Below are 17,453 nucleotides of genomic sequence, written 5' to 3' on the forward strand. Positions count from 1 at the left end.
CAAGTAGCTGGAACTACAGGCGCGCGCTACCATGCCCGGCTAATTTTTGATTTATTGTAGAGATGCGGTCTCGCCAAGTTGCCCAGGCAGGTCTCAAACCTACAGGCTCAGGCAATCCACTCACCTCAGCCTCCTAAAGCACTGGGATTACAGGCTGAGCCACCGAGGCCGGCTGTGGTTGATAATTGTAATCACATCCTGCAAGACGTTGTTGAGGTCAGGTGACATCTTTCGGCTAGCCAGCATTTCTCCATGGATGACACAGTGTGTAGATTCACATTCAGAGGTGACCTCTTTGACCCAAGTAGTGAAACCAGAAAGCCGTCCGTCAGGGCCGCCACTCTGTCTGTGCGTAGACCGGCACAAAGGGACCCATTCAGCTTTCCTGATATGTAATCATTCAAAGACTTGAATAGCTCTGCAGCTGGGGTATTGGTTGGCAACAAAAGTGCACATAACATATCCTCATGAGCACCCTTCTGAAAATACATCGCCTAGAAACAAGCTCTGATGTCCTGCTATTTCATCCATTCGAGTGGTTATGGTGCTAACCGAAAGAGGAACACATGCCACATTTTGAACTGCATCCTCTCCTGAAAGTTCAAGACAAATGTTCTTAGCAGCAGGCGGGATCAATTCTTCACCAAGAAGAAAGGGCTTCTTAGCTTTAGCAATGTGGTCAGTCACTAAGAAAGATGCTCAGTTCAGGCACATCCAATGAAGTGACGGCTTCGATAACTGCTTCTGTTCTTCATGTTCACATTTCTTCCTTTTGAAAAACCCCAAAGACTTGTCTTCTAATGCAGGGTGTTTGGTCTCCATGTGGCGAAGCAGTTTTTAAGATTTTGTGGCCTCGTTGGATACCGGTCACCGCATATTATACCAAGCAGGCTTGGAGAATGTGAACCACCTGTTTCAATGAACCCATAATTTAAGTAGGACCCTGGTATTTTCTTTTAAATGCAGTTTTCTTTCTGTTGGCAGTCCTAGAGTCTTCTGCTTCTCTCATCCTTGGGTCTTTCCCTTTTTCCAAAGAAGCTCTCCGGTGACATTTGTTTTTTACTCATTTTGTCTAGAGTTAGCTTGTGGGCTTACCAGAACTGTGACTGAGACAAGTGCGCATTGAGCGAAAGAAGCATGGACAGAAGTGGTAAATAAAATAATGGGCGGACCACACACAGACTAAAATGTCAGATTCTGACTGAAAGCCTGCCCCCAGATGCAGCTGTGCAATTGAAGTACATCAACTCACTCGCCACTCACAGACAGGGTTTTGATATGAGTCTGCAGGCAACTGATATATTATGGGCTCTGTGCAGTCCAGTCTCACTTCTGATGTTAATCTGTATTTTCAGCTGCTCCCCAGTGCTAGCATCACTGCCTCAGCGCCATCTCAGCTCATCAAGCATTAGACCCTCATAAGGAGCTCACAACCCAGATCCCTCACACACACAGTTCCTAGTAGGGTTCGCACTCCCGTGAGAATCTAATACCACCCTGATCTGACAGAAGGTGGAGCTCAGACGATCATGCAGGTAATAGGGAGCAACCGTAAACACAGATGCTCATCTCCTGCTGTGCGGCCGATTCCTAACAGGCCACAGACTGGTACTGGTCCGTGGCCCAGGGGTCAGGGACCCCTATATTAAGCAATGACCTTCCATTTCCCCTTCTTTTTAAAAATTTTTATTTTTACCTTTTATTTATTTATATACATTTACTTATTTATTTTTTCAGAGACAGAGTTTCACTCTGTGGCCCAGGCTAGATGGCAGCGGTGTGATCATAGCTCACTGCAGCCTCAAACTTCCAGGCTCAAGCAGTCCTCCCATCTCAGCCTCCCAAGTCGCGGGGGCTACAGGCACCACACGCTCAACTAATTTTTTATTTTGGTAGAAATGGAGCCTCACTATGTTGCCCAGGCTGGTCACCAACTCCTGGCCTCAAGCCGTCCTCCCTCCTGCCTTGGCCTCCCAAAGTGCTGGGATTACAGGCATGAGTCCCTACACTTGACCACTTTTGGCTTTTAACTGACTTGATTTCGGAAAATCCAAGCACATGCAACATGCAGTCTTCCAGCCTGAGCCCCATTTCTGCTCCCAGAAGCGTCATACTCCCCTTTCTTTCCGTTGACACTTTACATATAATGCAAGCAAATAGGGTTCCCCCCACTTTGCCAGACCTGCCCAGCTCAGTGCAAAGAAAGCCTCCTCATATGCCCTCTAGATGTGCCGCGACTCCTTCCTTGGGTCCCTGTGGACAGATCACTGGGTCATCAACCATTTTTTGCTGCCATGAGGAGGGCTTCCCACACCCCTTTGCACATGTGTTTCTGCAAGAGAAATTCCTGCAAGTGGTGTCCGGGCCAGGGCATGTATGCAGAAGCAGGTTTGGTAGCTGTTGGTGAGCTGCCCTCCTTGACAGCTGTACCGTTGGCCCCCATGCTCTCCTCCAAAGGATAGAGAAAGTGCCCTTCACCAGCTCAGGGTCGCCCAGGGGCCAGGGACCCCTGATTTAAGCAATAGCTTTCCATTTCCCCTTCTCTTTTTACACTTTTATTTTTACCTTTTATTTATTTACATTTACTTATTTATTTTTTAGAGACAGGGTTCTACTCTGTGGCCCAGCCTGGATGGTATTGGTGTGATGATAGCTCATTGCAGCCTCGAACTCCAAGGCTCAAGGAGTCCTCCCACCTCAGCCTCTCTGTGTCTCCCTGTTGCTGACATCTACATTTAGGATGGTCCTTATTTCTAATTTCTTTTGCAATCACTCTTCTGTTTCATGCAAAGGCACTAAGCCTTCTATTGAAGAACTGATGTCACTACCCCAACTGCAGTCATGTTCACAGAGGGACCCAGGAGAGGGTGGAGCTATGGGCCACCTCATCATTTATATTCTGCCATGGTTGTGATGAAGAAGAGAAAGACAAAGACATTTAAGGAGCGTCTGTTTGTGCCAGGCACTGTGCTGGGTGCATTACTTGGATTACTGGGAACTTAGCAGTTTTACTGCTTATGATCAAAGAATTACATATACATGACTTAAAAAGTCAATTAACAGGCTGGGCCTGGCTCATGCCTCTAATGTCAGCACTTTGGGAGGCTGAAGCAGGAGGATCACTTGAGTCCAAGAGTTTGAGACCAGCCTGGGCAACATAGCGAGACCCTGTCTCTATTTTAAAAAAACATTTTTTTCTTTTTTTGAGTTAGAGTCTCACTCTGTCACCCAGGCTGGAGGGCAGTGGCACACTCCCGGTCACTGCAGCCTCGACCTGCTGGGCTCTGGCGATCCTTCCGCCTCAGCCTTCCGAGTAGCTGGAACTACAGTTGCGCGCTACCGCGCCCGGCTAATTTTTTGATTTATTGTAGAGATGAGGTGTCGCCAAGTTGCCCAAGCGGGTCACGAAAAAAAACAACATTAAAAAAATTAGCTGGGCATGATGGTGTGCACTGGGGTCTCACTCTGTCTCCCAGGCTGGAGTGCAGCGGCACACTCATGGCTCATGGCAGCCTTGACCTCCTGGGCTCAGGCAATTCTCCTGCCTCAGCCTCCTGAATAGTTGGGATTACAGGTGTGCGTCACCATACCTGGCTAATTTTTTTAAAAAATTTTTTGTAGACATGAGGTCTTGCTATGTTGCCCAGGCTGGTCTCGAATTCCTGGGCTCAAGTAATCTTCTTGCCTTGGCCTCCCAAAGTGCTGGGATTACAGGCGTGAGCCACAGCGCCCAGCACCAGCCAATGCTTACAAAGGTTCTGAGAACACTGATAACTGACTTCACACAGGAAGACAGCCAGCTGACCCTAGGACAGGAAGAAGACAGGGAAGGAAGTGGATGAGGAGGTGCAGGGCCCCTCGCCTGGAGGACTGGCCTCACAGGAGCAAAGTCCTCTCTTTCTGCCTCTCTAGCCCAATGGGGGGATGGGTGCACAGCTAGCACCCTCTGCTGTGCCAGAAATGAGGGCGCTCTGTTTAGAGGGATACCCACCCAATCCTGGGGGAGTTGGCCCCCAGACTCCTTCCTACCGTATTCCCATGCTCAGCCTTGGCCCTGAAGAATAAGGACTCTGATCTCAGAAGTCCCCAGACTCTGCTCCACTTCCCTCCATCAAGCAACCTTGTGCGTTCCTGCGCTCGCTCTATGACACGGGCCGGCAAGTGTTTTCTGTAAAAGGCCAGAGGGGAGATGTTCTTGCCTCTATGGGTCACATAGTCGTGGCTGCAGCGGCACCACTCTGCCGTGGAGGAGCGAGAGCCACCATGGAAAATGTGCAGCTGAATGTCCCGAAGCAACGTCACGGACACTGACTCAGCCTTCCAAGTAGCTGGAACCACAGGCACGTGCCAGCACGCCCAGCTAATTTTTTGATTTATTGTGGAGATGAGGTCTCGCCACATTGCCCAGGCTGGTCTTGAATTCCTGAGCTCAGGCAATAATCTCTCCTCTGCCTCCCTAAGTGCTGAGATTACAGGCAGCATCTATGCTTTAAATTCCAGAGAGGCAGAGTGGACTGGAGCATCTTCGTCTCCACCGATGGGCAGAGGATCACACACAGCCCGGGCCATGGTTTCCGCAGCTATACTCCAGATGCTGTTGTGGGAACAAGTGGCCCCATGGGATGACCGGATCAGCCTTATCCACAACACTTTATTTTTATTTTATTTATTATTTATTTATTTTTTGCGTTGGAGTCTCACTCTGTCGCCCAGACTAGAGTGCAGTGGCATGCTCCCAGCCACGGCAGCCGCGACCTGCTGGGCTTCGGCGATCCTTCCGCCTCAGCCTTCCAAGTAGCCAGAACTACAGGCATGCGCTACCAAGCCCGGCTAGTTTCTGCTTTATTGTAGAGACAAGGTCTCGCCAAGTTGCCCGGGCGGGTCTTGAACCCGCGGGTTCAGGCAATCCAGTCGCCTCGGACTCCCCAAGTGCTGGGATTACAGACTGAGCCACCGAGCCCGGCCTATCCACAACACTTTAAAATTTATTTCAGGCCGTGTTAACCAATTTAAGGGACATTCAGCGACCCTAAGTACACCTCGCTACTGTGCAGCCATCATCACTAGCTCCATCTCCAGAACTTTCTCATCATCCCAAACTGAGACTCTGTCCCCGGTCAACACTCACTCCTCATTCCCCCTTCCCAGCCCCTGCCACCACGATTCTACTTTCTTCTTCTTTTTTCAGTAGAGGTCTCACTCTGTAACCCAGGCTGGAGAGCAGTGGCATGATCATGGTGGCTCACCACAGCCTCGAGCTCTTGGGCTCAGGCCCTTCTCCTACCTTAGCTTCCTGAGTAGGTGGGACTACAGGCACGTGCCACCATGCCCGGCTAATTTTTTGATTTATCGTAGGGGCGAGGTCACGCTATGTTGCCCAGGCTGGTCTCAAACACCTGGGCTCAAGCAATCCTTCCTCCTTGGCCTCCCAAAGTGCTAGGATGACAGACTTGAGCCACCACGCCCAGCGTCTACTTTCTGTCCCTATGAGTTTGCCCGCACTAGGGGCCCTCTACGGGTGGAATCCTAGGGGGTCTGTCCGTTTACAACTGGCTTCTTTTGCTCAGCATCCTCTCCCCAAGGTTCAGCTGCTTCCTGGCCTGTTGCTCCTTCATTCCACAGTGAGGATGGGCCATGTTTTGCTTGTCTGTCATCAGTGGAGGGACACCTGGGTGGTCGCTACCTTTGGATAGTGCTGTTGTGTCTTTGGATTTTTTGATGACACACCCATTCCTAGCTCTTGGGCTGTGTAACAGTGGGTAGCTGGCTGGATTTGGCCCATGCTGTGGTTCACTGATCCTTGCTCCTGGACACAACAGCTCCAAATCGTGTCAGCTAGTCAGAGTCTCTGGTCTTGCCTTCTGCTCCTGAATGACCTTTGGAGCCCTCCACAGCTCGCCAGACAATCCCATCTAGAGGACATGGATGAGGCGAAGGGCCTGGGACCCAGGCCTGGCTGGAGGCTGCCTGGAGGGTGGGTCCAGAGCTGGTCCTGGTGTTCACGGCTCTGCAGTCTTCAGGAGTGCCTGCCTGGTGAGGCTGGGAGGAGGGCGCAACTGTCCTGAACTACTACGGCCTCAGCAATTGCTGCAAATGGCCAGTCACCTCCTCCCCTTTCACTTCCCCCCAGAGCCATGGCTTCTTTGTGAACAGTTTCCTGTCCATTAAGAGATACTTATCTCATGAAAGAACACAGGGCGTGTGCTCACCTGAAGCATATCATCAAACCAACCTGGTGCGTCTGCCAGTTCTCCCAAAGCACCCAGGTGCCACCCCATGCATCCACTTCCCAGCGCCCACATGCCTGGTTTCAGGTGACTGGTCATCTGAGCTCCTGGTCCTTGACTCAACCCTAAGAGTGCTGCTGCTGCCCCAGAGGCTTGCTGTCCTCACACACACTATGCTTCTAACAATCATTTCCCCTTTGCAAGATGGATTCAGCATCATGGAAAGTCAGGAAAAAGGGGGAAAAAAGCAGATGGAGCCAGGGCTAGCACTGAACAAGTGAAGAAGCCTCAGGCATCCTGGGAAGGATGAGGTCTACAGCGATCTACAGCCTACAATAGTCTACAGCGGTCTACAGCCTACAAAGGTCAAGAGTCTGCAGGGGTGTGGAGTCTATAGGGGTCTACAGTATGCAAGGTCAACAGTTTACAGGGTCTACAGTCTACAGTGATCCAAAGTCTACAGGGGTCTAAAGTCTGCAGGGTCTACAGTGTACAGTCTACAGGGTCCACAGCCTACAAGGGTCAAGAGTTACCAGCGTCTTCAGTCTATAGGGTTCTACAGTCTAATGGGTCTACAGTCAGCAGGAGTCAACAGTCTGTAGGGGTCTACAATCTCCAGGAGTCTACAGTCTGCGGGGATCTATTGTCTACAGGGTCCACAGCCTACAAGGGTCAAGAATTTGCAGGGGTCTATAGACTACAGGAGTCCAAAGTCTACAGAGGTCTACATACAGTCTTCAGGGATCTACAGCCTACAGGGATCTACAGATTGGAGGAGTCTTCAGTCTACAAGAGTCTACAGTCTAATGGGTCTACAGTCTATAGAGGTCTACAGTCTGCAGGGATCTGCAGTCAATAGGGTACACAGCTTACAAGGGTCAAGAATCTGCAGGGGTCTACAGTCTACTGGGTCTACAGGCTATAGGGTCTACAGTCTATATAGTCTACAGTCTGCAGGGTCTAAAGTCTACAGGGCTCTGCAGCTGCAGGGCTCTACAGCCTACAGGAGGATACAGTCTTCAGGGGTCTACAGTCTACACGAGGTTCTGCAATCTGCAGGGGTCTACAGCAAGTGTCTACAGTATGCTGGGGTCTACAGTCTGCAGGGGTCTACAGTCTACAGGGGTCTACAGCCTACAGGAGTGTATAGCCTCCAGGGGTCTACGGTCTGCAGAGGTCTACAGTCTACAAGGGTCCCCAGGATACAGGGTATACAGTATACAGAGTCTGGAGTCTACAGGAATCTTCAGTCTACATGCTTCTACAGTCTGCAGGGGTCTACTGTCTACAGGGTCTACGGTCCACAGAGTATAGAGTCCACGGTCTACAGTCTGCAGGAGTCTATACTCTTCAGAGGCCTACATTCTACAAGGGTCCACAGTCTGCAGGGGTCTACAGTCTACAAGTGTTCACAGTCTGTAGGGTATACAGTCTACAGGGGCTACAGTCTACAGGGTTCTATAGTCTGCAGGATCTTCAGCCTACAGGATGTATAGTCTACAGGATCTACAGTCTACAGGAGTCTATAGTTTACATGAAGTCTACAGTTAACATGGATCTATAGTCTGCATGGGGTCTACAATAAACAGGATTCTACAGTCTGGAGAAGTCTACAACCAACAGGGGTCTACAATCTACAAGCTCTACAGTATGCAGAGTTCTAAAGTATTCAGGGGTCTAAGTCTGCAGGAGACTACAATCTACAGGGGTCTACAACCTACAGAAATCTACAGACTACAAGGGTCCACAGTCTGCAAGGTCTATAGTCTACAAAGTCTACAGGGGTTCACAGTCTTCAGGGCTCTACACTCCACAAGGTCTACAGTCTGCAGGGTCTACTGTCTGCAGGGGTCTACAGCCTACAGGGGTCTAAAGTCTGCAGGGTCTAGAGTCTATAGGGGTCTATAACCTACAGGGGTCTACAGCCTACAGGGGTCTAAAGTCTACAGTCTGCATGGGGTTTACAATCAACAGGGATCTACAGTCTACAGGGGTCTATAGCTTACAGGGGTCTACAGCCTACGAGGGTTCACAGTCTGCAGGGGTCTACAATTTGCAAGGGCCTGCAGCCTACAGGGGTCCACAGCCTACATGGGTCTACAGTCTGCAGAGTCCATAATCTACAAGAGTCTACAGTCTACTGGGTCTACAGTCTACAGGGTCTGCAGTCTACAGGGTCTACAGTCTACAGGGTCTAAAATCTTCAGAAGTTTATAGTCTACAGGGGTCTGCAGTCTACAGGGGTCTACAGTCAACAAGGTCTACAGGGGTCCACAGCCTGCAAGGGTCCATGGTCTGCAAGGGTTCTACAATTTGCAAGGGTCTGCAGCCTACAGGGATCCACAGCCTACACGGTCTACAGTCTACAGAGTCCACAGTCTACAGGGTCTACAGTCTACTTGATCTAAAATCTACAGGGTCTATAGTCTACAGGGTCTAAAATTTTCAGAGGTCTACAGTCCACAGGGGTCTGCAGTCTACAGGGGTCTATAGTCTACAGGGTCTACGAGTCTACAGTCTACATGGGTCTTTAGTGCAGGGGTCTACAATGTGCAAAGTCTACAGTCTGTAGGGTCTACAGGAGCTAAATTCTATAGAGTCTATAGTCTACAAGGGTCTACAGGGGTCTACAGGGTCTAAAATCTGCAGAAGTCTACAGTCTACAGAATTTTTTTTTTTTTAGTTGGAATCTCACTCTGTCACCCAGACTGGAGTGCAGTGGCATGCTCCCAGCCACCGCAGCCTCGACCTGCTGGGCTCCAGTGATCCTTCCACCTCAGCTTTCCAAGTAGCTGGAACTACAGGTGCGAGCTACAGGCGCCTGACTAATTTTTTTGATTTATTGTAGAAATGAGGTCTCACCAAGTTGCCCAGGCAGGTCTTGAACCCCCGGGCTCAGGAAATTCACTCACCTTGGCCTCCCAAAGTGCAGGATTACAGGCTGAGCAACTGAGCCCGGCCGAGTCTACAGAATTTAAAATCTGCAGGGGTCTATAGCCTGCATGGTGTATAGTCTGCAGGGGTATACAGTCTACATGAGGTCTAAAATCAACAGGGGCCTGCAGTCCACATGGTGTCTACAATCAACAGGGGTCTACATTCAGCAAGGGTCTAAAATCTGTATGGGGTCTACAGCCTACAGGAGTTGACAGTCTACAAGGGTCTACAGTCTTCAGAGGTCTACAGTCTGCAAGAATCTGCAATTTACAGGGGTCTACAGTCAACAGTCTACAGGGTCTACAGTCTACTGGGTCTAAAATCTGCAGAAGTCTGTAGTCTGCAGGGTTCTACCATCTTCAGGGGTCTACAGTCTACAGACTTCATAACCTACAGTTGGTCTACATTCTACTGGTTCTATGGTCTACAGGGTCTACAGTCTACAGAAGCCTATGGTCTACAAGGGTCTATAGTCTAATAGGTATATAGTCTACAAGAGTCAATAGTCTACTGGGTCTATAGTCTCAGGGTCTACGGTCTATAGAAATCTATGGTTTACAGGGTTCTAGAGTCTAATAGATATATAGTCTACAAGGATCTATAGTCTGCAGGGGTCTACAGTCTACAGAGTCTATAGCCTACAGAGGTCTATATTCTACTGGTTCTACAGCCTACAGCATCTACAGTTTACAGAAGTCTATGGTCTACAAGGGTCTGCAGTCTAATGGGTATACAGTCTACAAGGGTCTATAATCTATAGGGGTCTACAGTCTACAGGAGTCTATAGTCTACAGCAGTCTACATTCTACTGTTTTTACAGTTGATAGGGTCTACATTCTATAGAAGTCTACAGTCTACAGGGGTCTACAGTCTAATGGGTATACAGTCTACAAGGGTCTATAATCTACAAGGGTCTACAGTCTGCAGGGTCTACAGTTTGCAGTGGTCTACAGCCTATAGGGGTTGACAGTCTGTGGGAGTCTACAGTTTGCAAAGTCTACAGTCTACAGTTGTCTAAAGTCTGCAGGGGTCTACTACCTACAGGTGTCTCAAGTCTGCAGGGATCTACTACCTACAGCCACTTGGTGACATTTTTATCTGCTCTGTGGTGACCCTCAGCAAGCAGCCCTTGCTGGCATTTGGGCAAGTCTCTGGAGTGCCTTTTGAGCCATCAGCTGCCCAGGTCTGGATCCAGCATCTTCTGCTGGGTCATCCTGGGAAAATGTATGGTCCTTCTCGTTGTAAACCAGAAAAAATGGGACTGTGAGTCATCAGGTGAGGAGGGTGCTGAGCTTTTATTGAGCACCTACTCTATGCCAGGTGCTGTACTGGGCTTGCTCCTGGTTCTCTTGTCTAATCCTGGAGGCCACCTGTTGGCAGTCACGTGTCAGCCTGGCATGGGTTTCTGTCCCAACCACAGAGGATCCTTCTGCCTCTGCCCGCTGAGTCCCCTCTCCTCTCCATCCTCTCGTGACTTCCTTTCCCTGGGCTCTCCATTCTCTCCCCTTTCAGCAGGAGGTGAGAGAGAACTCAGGTTCCCGCACAACCCCTCTCCCACCATTCACCCCTGGCTGGAGTGCGGTGGCAGGATCATGGCTCACCACAGCCTCGACCTGCTGGGCTCAGGCAATCCTCCTGCCGCAGCCTCCAGAGTAGCTGGGACTATAGGCGCATGTCACCACGCCCAGCTAATTTTTTAATTTTTTTGTAGAGACAAATTTTTGTTGCCTCGGTTGACCTTGAACTCCTGGGCTCAAAGGATCCTACTGCCACAGCCTCCCAAAGTGCTGGGATGACAGGCGTGAGCCAGTGCATCCCTACTTTAAAGAGCAGTACAGTGTTTGCCATTCTGGTTGGAGGCCCTACATCTGACTCCAAAGTGAAAGTAAGTGTCAGAATTTCCTATGGAGTGGGTATCGGTCTTAGGAACAAAAATGACAGACTCTGGACCCAAATGGCCCGCATTTAGAGAAGAGCTCTGCCACTTGGTCCCTGTGCAACTTTGACAAGCTGCCCACCCTCTCTGTGCCTGCCTTTCCTCCACTGCTGGGAGGGATAGGACCACTCCTCCCTCAGATGATAAAGCCCTCGAGGGCCTGCCTGTGTTGACACGTGGCCAGCATTGGTCCCAGAAGAAGCTCTCTGCTGAGCAAGGCCACCTTTCAGAAAAACTAGATGTTCTCTGGTTAAATCACTGAGTTACTGCAGCTTCCCCGTCACCTCCAGTTTTCCAACACAGGCGCTCGGGACACACCGGCGTCTACTGTATGCACATGGCTGGGAGCCCTGGTCGGATGGGGGCAGTAGCTCCGAGAGCCTCGGGGATCTTGCATTTGGACCTCTCACCACAGAAGGCTTTCCCTTCCAGGGACACAGGCGCCCACCATGCCTGTCTCACACTCCTGTGCCTGCATTCCTGCCCCATTGGGCTTGGGGTAAGGGCAGGACTCCCACAGCTGGACAGACACAGTCCCCGGTGCCTGGCCTTCTGGATGGATTTGCCATCAGATCTGTTGCCACGGAACGAGCAGATCCTTTCCAAGGATGGGGAAAACATCTACAGTGACCCTTATTAAAATTGGCCACACACAGTGGCTCATGCCTGAAGGCCCAGAACTTTGGGAGGTCAAGGCAGGAGGATGGCTTGAGGCCAGGAGTTCAAGACCAACCTGGGCAACATAGCAAGAAAATAAAGTAGATGGGCATATAGAAAATAAAGTGGTGTGGGCCTGTAATCCCAGTGACTCGGGCAGCTGAGGCAGGAGGGTCTCTTGAGCCCAGGAGTTTGAGACCAGTCTAGACAACATAGCGAGACCTGATCTCTACAAAAAAATTAAAAAATTATTGGGAAGTGGTGGTGCACGCCTGTTGTCCCAGCTACTGGGGAGGCTGAGGCAAGAGGATCGCCTGAACCTGGGAGGTTGAGGCTGCCATGAGCCATGATTGTACTGCTGCCCTCCAGCCTAGGCAACAGAATGAGACCCAGACTCAAGAAAAAAAGAAGTTGACTTTCAAAAGGCCACATGCTGGTGAGAAGAGCCCTTGAGGGCTTGCCGCCCAGCCTCTCCAGCCTCTCCAGCCTCTTCAACCCCTCTGGCCTCTCGCTTTCGTTTCCAGAGCTCCCCGTGGACGTGGACGAGGCGTTGGGGGCTGGGTAGGCAAAACTGAAGTGATGAGCACCCTCCTAGGGACTGTACCACAGGTTTGTCCTTCTGCAGAGAACAAAACACAGAGGGCAAGCATGGGAGTAAACACCACCTGCCCGCGATGCAAGGTGCGTGCTCCCCACCAGCCAGAGGCTCTATGCTGCTGGGTGGGGCCCTGGGCCAAATTCCTGTCACCTCTGCCCTTCACAATGCAGCTCTGTCCAGAACCAGGGCTGGGGCAGCTCCCAGCAGCCTGTGGTGGGAGCAGCTGAGAGACACTCACTGCAGACGGAAGGGTCGTCGAGGAATAGACAGAGTCCAAGAGAAGCTGGAGGATGAGCATTTCCTGAAGTTGGGGGGTTCTAGGATCTGTAATCTTTCTCTCTGTCTCTTTCCTCTTTTGTTTCTCTTTATTTTCTTCCTTTCTTCCTTCCTTCCTTCTCTCTCTCTCTCTCTCTCTCTCTCTCTCTCTCTCTCTCACACACCTGTCTTCCCTGTCCTTCCTTCTTTTTTTTTTTTTGAGACAGGGTCTGGCTCTGTCACTCAGGCTGGAGTGCAGTGGGGATTCATAGCTCACTGCAGCCTCCAACCCCTGAGCTCAAGCAATCCTCCCACTTCAGCCTCCAAAAGCACTGGGATGACAGGCATGAGCTGCTGTCCCTGGCTGGTTTTTCCATGATGTTTGGTCATTGCTCTCTTGAATTCTGACACAGAACTAAGCACTGTCCCTCCTATATAGACAAGAAACCAAGGCTTCATAACTCACTCAGCCCTGCTGGAACGAGGAGCCTGGCACTAGCATACCTTCCTCCTGGACCCGCAAGGTGTCTCTCGACTCCCCATCCCACAGGTGTCTCTGGCTCAGAGCAGGAGCAGGAAGGAGCTGCCTCATGGGCCCCAGCCTTTCTGCCCCTCTGAGCCTTGGCCACCGAGGCACTCTCCCTGAAACGTTCTGCATCCACACACAGTGCGGCCTGGAAACTTTGTTCCACTGGGTTTTGCCAGGAGCTAAACTTAGCCCTGCAAGTGGAGGCCAGGAGCGGGGCTTTCTGGGTATAGATAGTAACAAGCGGGCTATTTTCAAACACCCAGAGAACCTCCCCCCCAGATTATTCTGGGACAGAATGATATTTATAGAATGCTCTGGGCTCCTGGGAACGAGTCGGTAACCTCAGCGCCTCTGCAGCTTTTGGGAGACAGGCTGCCTTCAACGGGGAGCAGGAGAGGGACCCGGTCATCCAGAAGACTTTGTCCTCACACACCTGTTTCCAGGAGGCCCAGCATTCTCGTTGCTTCTGTCCCCATGAGTCAGAACAGCAGAAGGCGCAGGGCCCTGCTGGCCGTCCTTCCCACACGCCCCAGCCGGCCCTGTCTGTGCTTGGTGGGCACCATCCTGGGAGAAAGCCCTTACAGGAGTCTTACTGCTCTGAAGCCTATGGCATTTTCTCCTGTCCAGACCTTCAGTTTCTTAGGTTTCTGCCCTCACCCCAGCATAGCTGGGCTGGCCTGAGACACCTGTCTTCCACTCCCTCCAGTCCTGGGCAGCACACGCTCAGAATCGTTGGCTGGAAAGACCTTCTCTAGGGAGGAATGTGATGGGTGATGATTTGGTCAGAAAGAGGGCTGTGGCTGGGCACGGTGGCTCATGCCTGCAATCCCAGCACTTTGGGAGGCCGAGGCGGGAGGATCGCTTGAGCCCAGGCGTTCGAGATCAGCCTGAGCAACATAGTGAGACCTTGTCTCTACAAAAAGTTAGCTAGGTGTGGTTTTGCACACCTGTAGACCCAACTACTCAGGAGGCTGAGGTGGGAGAATCACCTGAGCCCAGGAGATCAAGGCTGCAGTGAGCCATGATCATGCTGCTACACTCCAGCCTGAGAGACAGAGTGAGACTGACATAAAACAAATAAGCAAATGGCCGGACTTGGTGGCTCAGCACTTTGGGAGGCCAAGGCAAGTGGATTGTCTGAGCCTGCAGGTTCGAGACCAGCCCAAGCAACTTGGCAAGACCTTGTCTCTACAATACATCAAAAATTAGCTGGGCGTGGTAGTGCACACCTGTAGTTCTGGCTACTTGGAAGGCTGAGGCAGAAGGAGCCCAGCAGGTCAATGCCGGGGTGGCCATGAGCGTACTACTGCACTCCAGGCTGGGCAACAGAGTGAGACTTCAACTCAAAAACAAACAAACAAACAAACAACAACAACAAAAGGAAAGAGATGACCTGGGGCAAAGACCCACCCAGCTGTCCCCAGAGAAAGAGATGGCCAGGCCCTTCCTGGGATGGCAGTGACTAGGCTGACACCTCCTTCCCGATTCTCACTCTGCAGGTGTTGGGAGGGGGCTCCAGAAGCCCAGCTGCAAGTAGGACCCCAAGCCCAGCAAGGAGGTGAGGGGTAGGGAGGAGTGAAAGGGTAACTGGCAGGCTGGGCAGGCGGGGTGACCCCTGGGTGGGACTGGTTGGCAGGCTGCGTCTGACCTAGTCAGACTTGTCCTCCATGGAGAGCGCCCTCAATTCTTGACACTCCAGCCCCCTGGCCAGGCTTTCCTCTGTCCCCTGCCAACCCGCCCTCTGCCCAGCCTGCCGCCCGGATATAAATATAAGTGCATTTTCCATGGGCTGCTACAGGAGGAAAAACATTCGGCTTTATTTTCAGCCTGTGAAATTCCCTTCCTTCATACCCAACAGGTGCAGGCGCCTCATTTAGATATCGGGGCCCAGAAATAGATACGATTTACAATATAGCTTCCTTTAGGCATCTGAATGCTGTTAAAAAAAGAAAAAATCCCCAGTGAGATGCCCGGACTGAAAATACAAACATGGGCTGGGGCGCGAGCCATCGCCAGGCTGGAGGAACCCCCAGGCCCGCTCTTAGGGGAGATACTGGGACAGAGTCAGGAAGAAGGCGCCTGGGAGGATAGGCTCCCACTCCCCAGGCCCCTGCGCTTACCTGGCCTCACCTCTGCCTTGAGGGGATGAGGCCGGGAGACAGACAGTAGCCAGTGGATGGAATCAAACTTTGAAGATGAGACCTGTCAATCCCACCAGTTAGAACTGACCCTATAGACTGAAGGAACAGGAAGGGGCTTCGATGTCCTCGCCTGGCTTGAGGTCAGAGGCCCTAGCAGGAGACTCCCGAGAAGCCCACATGTCCTCATGAGCTGCTTGGGCTGAAGGGTCCCCCAGAGCCCTGTGTGGAACCTCAGATGTGACTGCACCTGGAAGCAGAGTCCCAGAAGTGATGAGTTCAGATAGGGGAGTCCACTCCCATGCAACCAGTGTCCCTACAAGAAGAGACGAGCCAGCCAGACATGCACACAGGGGACACACATGGTGAAGGACAGAGGCAGTGGGAGGGGGAGGCCACCACAGCCAAGGACTGCCGGCAGCTGCTGTGTCTCCAAGAGAGGCCTGGGACAGGTCCTCGCTCTCAGCCCGGGAAGGAGCCAGCCCTGCCAACACTGTGGTCTGGCCCTTCTGGCCTCCAGAGCGGGGAGCATAATTGTCTGTTGTGTAGCAGCCCAGGCTGCGGGCCTCTGTCACGGTGGCCCCAGCACACTTGCATGTCAGTTACATGTCACTCCCTCCACGTTCCCCTCGGGGGAGGCAGGTCCGGGTCTGGAGATACAAGCGGGGCCTTCTGAGAGCATCTCATCCTGCCAGCTCGTGGGGTCTGCAGAGCCCAGAGCCAGAGCACTCCCAGGTGGTCTATCTACTCAAGGTCACCCTTAGTCCAGAGGATCCCAAGGTCAACGTCACCTTTCCTCTGGGACTGTTCCCAGGTCCCTCAAATAGGCATTGTCGAACCATCAGCCAGGGCCCGTCAGCACCCGATGAGAGTCTGCCAGGGTGACCAGCAGTGGGGGGGACGCTCCAGGTGGCTGAGAGGTAGAGAGTGAGGTACCTTGTGTGCAGATGCAGGGAGCGCTCCTGAAGGTTCCCTGACTCTGTGCGATGCCCAGGTGAGCAAGGGAAGCCTTGCAGCTTGCCGTGTGGTTCTGTTCTGGGCCAGAACAAAGGTGCCTGACTCATGGCCCTCGACCAGGGCTAGAGTAAGCAGGTGACAGAATGCCAGGCCTCCAGGGGAAGAACAGGTGTCCCCTCCAGAAGCTCCCCCTGTCCTCTCTGGAAGGTGTCAGGGACTGTCTCCCTCAGACCAGGACGGGTCTCCTTTCTCCATTCTGGATTCTGCCCTAGGCTGCCACTGGGAAGAGGAGGACCAGCCGGTGGGAGGCTACCCACCCTGGGGGTGTGAGGAGGTCAGGAAGAAATGATAGTGCTGCTGGGCAGTGGGGGCAGGACCCTGGTGGGACTTGCGTGACAGCAGCTGCGTGGGCTTGGGCCGGCGTGCCTCACCAGAGTGGCTGAGGGGCAGGCTCTGGTTCTTGCTCTCAGATGCCCCCATGCCTGGAGGACAGTGGCTCAGACCCTCACAGGACGGCGGCCACCAAGTCAGGACCCAGGACTCGAGGGCTGCGGGTGGAGTCCTGAACCTCTCCTCACCACGCGACCGGAGGAGGAATCTCCCACCCCCTGGCCACACACACCTGCCCAGCCTTGCCTTGCCTGGTCCCCGCATGCTTCACACCCTCCCTCTGTCAACCTCCTGAGCCATGTGTTGCTGCCCCTTCCTGGCCTCGCTTCTCCCAGTGGCGGTGTCCCCAATTCCAGTGAGGTTCTCACGACATGAGGCCCTGACCCAGCGTTTCCCGCCGACTCTGGCTGGAAGGGCCCACGTTACCCCAGATCCTGTGGCCCTCGGACCTCCCCGAGTCCAGCTTCCCCTGCAGATCCAATACCTGGCCAGGCACGACACTTCAAAGGATGCAGTGGGCAGGGGGCTCGAGGGCACTTTATTTTCCCATAGCTGTTCCCCCTGAGAAGTGGCTGAGCCCCTGCCCAGCCCTCAAGGTCTGAGCAGAATACTCTCCAGAGGCCCAGGGCCTCACCCCCAGGCACCCAGACCCCCAAGTGCAGGCTCTCCCAGTGCCACTCTGTCTTCAGGGCTCTAGTGAGGTGGGGAGGGGATGTGCGCTTCTGAGCACATATGTGTACATGCATGTACACATGTGACACGGGACAAACCCCAATCCAAAGGCAGGTGGAGGCCAGACGAGAGGTAGTTGAGTCTTTGAGGACAGGCC

The 17,453-nt window shown here is 52.5% G+C and overlaps 2 protein-coding genes across 2 annotated transcripts in view; both read right to left on the minus strand.

Annotated features, from left to right (window-relative positions):
• The window catches only part of LOC103277354 (cytochrome b-245 light chain), a 23,331-nt gene extending 20,893 nt beyond the window's left edge, over nucleotides 1-2,438 (minus strand). The window contains exon 1 of the mRNA XM_021707407.1: nucleotides 2,431-2,438. The gene's annotated coding sequence lies outside the window, so the exon portion shown is untranslated. The remainder of the gene's footprint in view (nucleotides 1-2,430) is intronic.
• The window catches only part of MVD (mevalonate diphosphate decarboxylase), a 29,682-nt gene extending 12,968 nt beyond the window's left edge, over nucleotides 1-16,714 (minus strand). The window contains exon 1 of the mRNA XM_021707408.1: nucleotides 16,666-16,714. Coding sequence (XP_021563083.1) covers nucleotides 16,666-16,714 — 49 coding nt within the window. The remainder of the gene's footprint in view (nucleotides 1-16,665) is intronic.
• Nucleotides 16,715-17,453: the final 739 nt, after the last annotated feature.

Source organism: Carlito syrichta, unplaced genomic scaffold (genome assembly GCF_000164805.1).
Source record: "Carlito syrichta isolate Samal-C Ts95f unplaced genomic scaffold, Tarsius_syrichta-2.0.1 Scaffold317439, whole genome shotgun sequence".
NCBI lineage: Eukaryota > Metazoa > Chordata > Mammalia > Primates > Tarsiidae > Carlito > Carlito syrichta.